This window comes from Chiloscyllium plagiosum, chromosome 15 (assembly GCF_004010195.1).
Source record: "Chiloscyllium plagiosum isolate BGI_BamShark_2017 chromosome 15, ASM401019v2, whole genome shotgun sequence".
NCBI lineage: Eukaryota > Metazoa > Chordata > Chondrichthyes > Orectolobiformes > Hemiscylliidae > Chiloscyllium > Chiloscyllium plagiosum.
The window spans coordinates 67,187,903-67,196,995 of record NC_057724.1 but is presented as its reverse complement, the minus strand read 5'-3'; the positions used below and the strand labels follow the sequence as shown (position 1 = coordinate 67,196,995).

Here is a 9,093-nt window from a genome sequence, read left to right as displayed (position 1 = left end):
GAATTCCCTCCCTAAGGGCATTGTGGGTCAATCTACAGCACATGGACTACAGCAGTTCCAGGGGGCAGATCACCAGGATACACAAAATCCTGGCCACATTCCATAAATTACAAAAACTGAATTCATTCAAAGATTCAAGATCATAACCATGCCTTCATTTATAGGTAGGTCAATTAAGTTGCAGACTCTAGTTTCTGGTATGTGTCTGAATTGCAAATGTTTATTTTTGTTTACAACGTGTATGCACTTTTGCAAATTTGCAATTTATACAGTACTTTGTGATCTCTTACACATTCTTGAATGCAGGTCCTTGGCTCATTGTTTGCTGATGTTTCATCTTGAATTATTTTCCATGGCTTCAGTGGTGGCATCCCATTGCCTTCCACTCTTGGGTCAGGCAAGGCACAGGTCCCAAGTCTATCTCAGCCAGAACAGGAACTGAACCCACGCTACTGTTCTGAACCACATTACCTAGTTAACTGCACTAAGCAGCACCTACCCCTCCCACTTAAGAGTGTCCTGCACAATCCGTGCTCCAAGTTAAGAGTCAGAAATTAAAGCTTAATATGTTGACAGAAATATTGCAAAATCTGGAGTGTTATATTATTGTTGATTTTTATTTCACAATAACTAGACAGCATATTTGACTGTACAGGACACATACAATATAGATAAATTTTGTACACTGTTTAACTATAATCAACTTGTCAAAGTACAGTATGCGAAAATGTGTCTTCTATTACTTACATAATAATGGAATATTATCTAATTATCAACATTCCTGAATCTATAGTTAGTAATTTGACCCATCATAGGGGGAAAGAAAACACAATGCTATGTTAAAGGCAAATGTCCTGAGTACAATTAAATGATCAGAAAATATATGGACAAGCTACAAATGGTACACACCAGTGAGGGTGAAATTTCTGCATTGAAAAATTTACAAAAATGTCAATGGATGTTGAATATTGCATTCCAACTTAAAACACAGAAGTCACCATTTTCACGGAGTTAATGAATGCAAGAATTTCACTCCCTTGCAAATTGATTCTGGTCCACTCTGTAGTAGCAAAACCATAATTGTCAAGTAAATCTGAGACAGCCACAAAAAGGACACTGACTCAAAAGAAACAAAATAGAAGTGCATTTGGACCAAACTATGCTTAAAACCCAAGTGTGATGTTGAGACTTTTTAAAACAATCTAATAAATATGCAACTGCTGTTTGATTTATTCAAGCGTGATTGATGATTTTAACAATTAGCAGTCATGAAAACGGTTTAGTGACCATTAAAAGCAATTTTTGTTCAATTGCAAACCTTCCATGAAATTAAATGTACAGTGTGGTAAGTGAACATTCAATAGTGATTAACAATAGGTTGCATCATATTGTTAAGGGTTTCTAATTCTAATGAAACTTCCTCCCCTCAGGTCTCATCAATCCCAGGAGAGCCCTGTGGATGTTTAATTTATTCCCATTTACTTATATTTTCAGTTACAAAAGCCCTTTTTACTGTAAATCAGACACTCATTTCAAGGGAAGATGTTTTCTTTGAGGACATTAAACAAAATGAATACATAAGTCAGTAGTCGCAATGCATTGTGTGCAGCATACAGGAACATTTCAGTCTAAAATTTCCACTTCTTGCAATTATACAACAGGCTAGCAAAATTCAGACCATCAACAAGATAGAAGTATCTGAATACTAAACAGTAACAAATATGACAGCAATGCTGCTTGGCCACAAAACGTAATTTGTAAACATTAGCAGATTCTGTGAGCATCAGCCTTAATGTAACAGTTTAATCTGTCATTAATTCAAACTTTAATTACCAAATGCTTCATAACCCACAGAATAGAGACCTTTGGCTATTATGGTTTGCTATTTAAAAGGGAATATGTTCCAAAATACAGATCAGCCAAAAGTAAAATGCTTTACCAGTCTTGACTTTTGACAAATACTGTATATGTGGAATGCTTAACCAATGTTAAAATAGATTATGCATTGCAAATATTTATTGCTGAACCAAAGTAATTTATAATATTCAATTCAAACATTTTACATTAAAGCATTTTTAACCAAAATAATAAATGACCTAACTAAACCAAAAATAGAAGAGAATGTGCCATCCCCAAAAACAATCAAGTGCAACAGAAAATTCAGGGAACAACCATTGAGGGACAGTGGCATAAACTTCAACTGGCCAAACCCTTCCTGAATGCTTGTCATGTATATCTGTCTCCAAGCACGTCCAACTTCAACATGTAGAAATGTCTGATCTACTAGCAAAAAATCATTCCAAAGGTGGTGTATGTAATGTTTTCAGCCCCAGATTACGGCTTAGGTCTTGAATGTAGATATGGCCTAGTAGATTAAAACAATTAAAGTTCAACTGCAAACAGTAGGAAGTTGAACTAAGTTTGAGAAGTAGAATAGAAACTCAACAAGTTCAAGCAGATGTAAATTTTTCAAGGACAAACAATTTCTTTGGTTTTCCTGGTGCAGTGATATAAGGTGTAAATGGCAGAAACCAGAAAGCATATAAATCGAATCAAGTCTTCTGGAATTAAATTTGGATATTGTACGAATTTTGAAGAATTATTTCAAGTGTGCTCAATTTGTGATAAATCTGCAAGAACAAATTTGCATTTATATAAAGTGTTATGTCCTCAGGATGTTTAAAGCACTTCAGTGCCAATTAATTACTTTCTGAAATGCAATTACTGTTATGCATGTAAAGTTGTGCATCAAACGAAGCACCACAAACAGCAAAGGAATGAATATTGACCAACATAACTCCCCTAGTGCTCTTAGAATACAGCATAGGATCTTTTACGTCTACATGAACTGGTAGATGAGCACTTGATTTAACATCTGTTCTGAACGCCTTCAACAAAATGACCCTTCCTTAATCGTGAAAAGAACTGTCAGCCTAGAGCATACTAGCAAGTATTCATGCCCTTTCTATACAGTGAGTTTTGCCAATTTAGCTAAATTCTCAATATCACCTTTGATTTCCCTAAAAAAGGTGAATCATGGTAAATATTTTGCTGTCAAAAATACATTCAATGAAAAATAGCTCCAATGCAAAAGACACAGGTGAAAAGCATGAAATTAAAATTGATCAAATTTGATTTGTGTAAATGGAACTGAAAAAGCCTATGTTACTGAAAGAAACATTGCACTAAAAAAAAATTCTGCTTTCCTAGATACTACATTTGGAACACTAGAGAAAATTGTTGTTGGTGCTACTCAGAGCATCCCCTTGTTGACTATTTCAGTAAATACATGGTAATTCGCAATGAATTAACACCTTTGGCAAAATATCAGACAACTGTTTGGCGAACATATAACAATGGCAACTGTAATTTTCAGGTTTATGAAGGACAGTGCTTGTCCCCCACTGTTGTTATTTTCAGATCTGCATTGCACAGAAGTAAATTGGTTAGAGGGAAAAAATAAGTAGCTGCTAAAATGCTTCAGATAGTCACCCATTTCCAAACGCAGTCGTACTATCCATTAAAAACAAAACATTTGTACAAAATCCTAAACCTAATTTCACTTAATATCAGTATAATAGTTTTAAAGAAATGAATAAAATGATCAGCATTTTCAGGTACGAGTAGTTTAATTTAGTTCATATTTCTTTAAATTTTGCATTACCTTTTTAGCTCCTCAAAGTAATACAAAAATAAATGGGGGAAATATTTTGGCCAATTACACAAGCTCATAAAATGCAGGTGTAGAGAACGACCAGGAATACAGGTGTTTGCTTAGGGGATCATATTAATTGCAAATGCTGTAGGTATAGACTGAATTCCAGTCAGGGAGAGATTCTACTTATTTAAAACAAAGGGAGAACTAAACTTATAAAATATTAATAGAAATAAACTGATAACTTTTATATTTATATTTTGATACTGAAAACAAATGCATAACAGGAGGTGGAGGAATTGACCAGCTGTAGTCATGCAAAAAGACACCGGGGGCTGAAATTCAGCTTGAGCAGCAGCAGATCATGAGGAAATTGAGATTCAGTATTCGGTACCTGGTGCAATGTAAAGCAGGTTGTCCATTGCCCACTATCACCAGTTTGAGATTCTGTCCAAGATCAACATCACTCCCAAATTGTTTTCAAAATCTCTTCTCACCTTCTGCTTTTGCTTGCCACTGACCCTACAAAAGCTCCATTTATACTACAGTACTATTTTCATTTGCTAGGGATCACCAAAGGAGCAAACTATACATGATCAGTAACTTGCAGTAAAAGCCATATATAAGCTATTTGTGCACCAATCAGTTTTTTTCTGGTCAGTTCTTGCAGCAATCCGTAGAGCTTTCATCGCTGTCCTCTACAGACCCTCACTACTCATATAGATTTGAGATGAATAAGACCACTGTTTACTCAGTGATTGAGACAGTCAGCGTGACTACAGACTGAAACAAAAAGAGCAGGACAGTAACCCTAAATAAATGGCAGCCTGCTACCACTCAAACAAAGGCACAAACATCATTTAGAACGCCATTTATCAAAATATCTTTAATTCACTTTTTGTAGAAAGAGAAATTATAGTATTAACATGCAAATAAATCAACAACCCTAGCCAGCATTCTTTTAACATGCTGCAATATAGCTTAAATGAGTTTTTTTTAAAGAGTCTCTAACATAAGCAGTACTGCAAGTATTTGGAATTGTCCACGCACACGTCTCAAAGCATTGTCTGAGAGTGTGGAGATACTGGCACTGGAGAAGATGAAGGTGACGAATTGGAGACATGGGGAAGCATTCCTGTTGGAGTGTCTGAAATCTGCAGCTCCTCTAGCTTCTTCAGCAACTGCTCCCGTACAACCAACAACTCCTTGTATCGCTGTTGAACTGGGTCCTGCTACTCAAAGAGGAGACAAGAGAGACTGTTACCATATAATATTAATACTTATACAGTCAGAGTCTCACAGCACAGAAACAGACACTTTGGCCCAACTCATCCATGCTGACCGGACATCCCAAACTGACCTCGTCCCATTTGCCAGCATTTGACCCATATCCTGCTAAATCCTTCCTGTTCATGTATCAATCTAGATGTCTTTTAAATGTTCTCTTGTGCCAGCCTTCACTACTTCCTCAGACTGCTGATTCCATACACGCACCACCATCTGAACTGCGATGCTGTAAGTCAGAAACAAAAACAGAGGTTGCTGGAAAAGCTCAGGAGATCTAGGAACAAAATAGAGTCATAGAGATGTACAGCATGGAAACAGACCCTTCGGTCCAACCTGTCCATGCCGACCGGATATCCCAACCCAATCTAGTCCCACCTGAAGAGAAATCCAAGTTAACGTTTCAGAAAAGATAAAGGGTCACCGAACCCAAAATGTTAACTTTGATTTCTCTTCACAGATGCTGCCAGACCTGCTGAGCTTTTCCAGCACTCTCCATTACCACCCGATCTCCTACCTTCAAACCAATTTCGTATCCCATTAGCTAGCTCCCCTGGATACCAAATGATCTAAACTTACTGACCAGTCTACCATGCAGAACTTTGCCGAACACTTTGAAGTCCACATAAACAATGTCTACCATTCTCCCTTCATCAATCTTCTTTGTCACCTCTACAAAAAAATCAGAGACACACTATTTCTCACACACTGTGCCACACGACTATCACTAATCAGCCCTTGCCTTACCAAACCTATGTAAATGCCGTCCCTCAGAATCACACCCCCACCAACCTATCCACCACTGATGTAAGGCTAACCAGTCTGTAGCTCCTTGATTTTTCTTTACAGCCTTTAAGCAACAGCACCACATTAGCCAATGTCCAGTCTTTCAGCACCTCACATGTGGTTGTCGATAATGCAAATATCTCAACAAAGAGCCCAGTGATCTCTTCCCCAGCTTCCCTCAAAGATTTGGGAAATGTCTGATCAGTTCCCAGGGACTTATCAACCTTTTATTGGTTTTAAAACCTCCAGCATCTCCTCTTCTGTAATATGAACTCTTTGCAAGACATCACTATTTCCCCAAGTTCCCTTGCTTCCATGTTTTTCTTCACAGTATATACTGTCGCATACTATTTGTTTAGTATCTCACCCATCTCCTGTAGCTCGAAATATTGATGGCCACAGTCTGTAGTTTCACATATTGATCTTTAAAGGGGCCCTATTCTCTCCCTAGTCACTCTTTTGCCCTTAACATATTTACAGATTCTCTCTGGACTCACTTTAACTCTATTTGCCAAAGCTATCTCATCTCCCCTTTGTGCCCTCTTCTTTTCCCTCAAGTATACTCCTACTGCGCTTATACTTCTAGGTATTCACTCAATCCCAGCTGTCAATACCTGATACATTCTTCCTTCTTTTTCTTGGCCAAAATCTCAATTTCTCTAGTTATCCACCATTCCCTACACCTACCAGCCTTACCTTTCACTAACAGGAACATACTGTCCCTAAACTCTCATTACCTCAGTGTTCAAGGCCTCCCACTTCCCAAACATCCCTTTACATGCAAATAGCCTCCTCCAATTAACTTCTGTAAGTTCCAGTCCAATAGTCAACATTGCCCTTACTGCAATTTAGAAATTTAACTTTATGCTCAGTTCTATCCATTTCCATAGCTATTTTAGAACAGAATTATGATCAGTTGCCCCAAAGTACTCCCGCACTGACACCTCAGTCCCTTGTCCTGCCTTTTTCCAATAGGTCAGGTATTGCTCCTTCTCTAGTAGGTACATCACACAATGAATAATAAAGTTTTCTTATGCACACTTAAATTCCTCCCCACCCAAGTCCTTAACATTGTGACAGTCTCAATGTACATTTGGAAAGTTAAAATCCCTTATTTTCACCCTCTTATTCTTCCTGATTTCTGAGATCTCCTTACATATTTTCTTCTCAATTTCTTATGTGGTGACAGTGGCGGTGGGGGTTTATAATACAATCCCAGCAAGGTGATTATCCCCCTCATTTTTCAGTTCCTCTCATAACTTCACTTGAACATTTCTGAGGAATATCCTAAGTACACAATAATGTCCTCCCTAATCAAAAGCATCATTCACCCCCCCCCCCCCTCTAGCCTCCCTTTCCACACTTTCTGTAGTATCTATTCCCAGAACATTAAGCTGACAGATGTGCCCACCCCTGAGCTATATTCTGTAATAGCTATCTGAGTCCCATGCGCCAATCATGCCCTGAGTTCAGTTGCCTCACCTGACAGGTGTCTTGCATTGTAGTAAATGCAGTCTAATTTATTAGTCTTACCTCATTCTCTAGGTAAAAACAATGACTACAGATGCTGGAAACAAGATTCTGGATTAGTGGTGCTGGAAGAGCACAACAGTTCAGGCAGCGTCCGAGGAGCAGTAAAATCGACATTTCGGGCAAAAGCCCTGAAACGTCGACTTACCTCATTCTCTGCCAAGCTCTTGTCTGACTTGACTATTAGACTTGCGCCTGCTGTGCAAGCCTCAACTTTTTCTCACTATTGCTTTGGTTACCAGCACCACCACACCATACCCCCAATCTCACCCACGCAACCCTTTTGTTTAAAGCCTCCCAAGTTGCATTTGCAAATCTCACTGCAAGAATATTGGTCCCCTTCAAACACAGAGGAGTTAATACAGCATTGATGTCCCTCTTACGGCGGCAGAAACATCTGTCTGTGCCCCAAACTAGAGAGTCTCCTATCCCAATCGAACGTTTGAAACCTGACATACCCCTCATTACAGTAGAGGGGGTCATGGTAACAGATGTCACCACCATCCCACCTCCCTCAACCATGGTATCAAAACCAGCATACCTGTTTGAGATGAAGATAGATAGCCACAGGAGACTCCTGCACTATCTGGCTACCTCTCCTACCATTCAATAGACAATAGATGCAGGAGTAGGCCATTCAGCCCTTCGAGCCTGCACCGCTATTCAATATAATCATGGCTGATCATTCCTAATCAGTATCCTGTTCCTGCCTTACCTCCATAACCCTTGATTCCACTATCTTTGAGAGCTCTATCCAACTCCTTCTTAAATGAATCTAGAGAGTGGGCCTCCACTGCCCTCTGGGGCAGAGCATTCCACCCAGCCACCACTCTCTGAGTGAAGAAGTTTCTCCTGAGCTCTGTCCTAAATGGTCTACCCCATTCCGAGCAGTTAACTATCTACCTGTCTCTATCTGCAGTTTCTCCATTTTCCTGAAACTGCCATCCATCACACCCCTTTGCTCTTGTAAACTCATTGCCTCTAACTGCTGCTCCAACCAATCCATGCATTCCAATAGCATTCTCAACCAAACACACAATTACTGCAGACAGTCTCCAGGAAGATTCATCATCTCCCACATCTGACAGGAAGAGCACTGGAAAAGCACAGTCGGTCAGAGAGCATCTAAGAAGGAGAGTCGACGTTTCGAGTATAAGCTCTTCATCATGGAATCCCTGAAGAGCTTACGCTCAAAACTGATTCTCCTGCTCCTCGGATGCTGCCTGACTGGCTGCGCTTTTCTAGTGCCGCACTTTTTGACTCTTATCTCTTGCATCTTCAGTCCTCACTTTCTCCCAGGAAGGGCACATCACCCAACTAAAAACCACTTCCGCCCCTTATAATTATCCACAGATCCAGAAATGACCAAACAAATAAAACACACTTTCTTCAAAAACACAGCATTAGCGCACTCGTACTGCTCAAAATACACTGCTCTAGGCTAAAGTAAAAATGCTGGAATATCTCAGCAAGTCTGGCAGCATCTGTAAGGAGAGAAAAGAGCTGACATTTCGAGTCTAACTGAGCCTTTGTCAAAGCTAAAAAAAAGGGAGAAATAGGGAGGTATTTATACTAGGCAAAAACAATGACTGCAGATGCTGGAAACCAGAGTCTAGATTAGAGTGGTGCTGGAAAAGCACAACACTTCAGGCAGCATCCGAGGAGCAGTAAAATTGACGTTTTGGGCTAAAGCCCTTCATCATGAATACAGGCAGAGTGCCTGAAGGGTGGGGAGATAAACGAGAGGCGGTTGGGAGTGGGGAGAAAGCAGCATAGAGTACAATAGGTGAGTGGGGGAGGGGATGAAGGTGATAGGTCAGGGGGGAGGGTGGAGTGGA

The 9,093-nt window shown here is 39.6% G+C and overlaps 1 protein-coding gene across 5 annotated transcripts in view; it reads right to left on the bottom strand.

Annotated features, from left to right (window-relative positions):
• Positions 1-596: 596 nt before the first annotated feature.
• The window catches only part of mtm1 (myotubularin 1), a 161,876-nt gene continuing 153,379 nt past the window's right edge, over positions 597-9,093 (bottom strand). For all 5 annotated transcript variants that reach the window (XM_043705109.1, XM_043705113.1, XM_043705110.1 and 2 more), the window contains one exon: positions 597-4,887. In XM_043705109.1, coding sequence (XP_043561044.1) covers positions 4,711-4,887 — 177 coding nt within the window. In that variant the 3' untranslated portion in view covers positions 597-4,710. The remainder of the gene's footprint in view (positions 4,888-9,093) is intronic.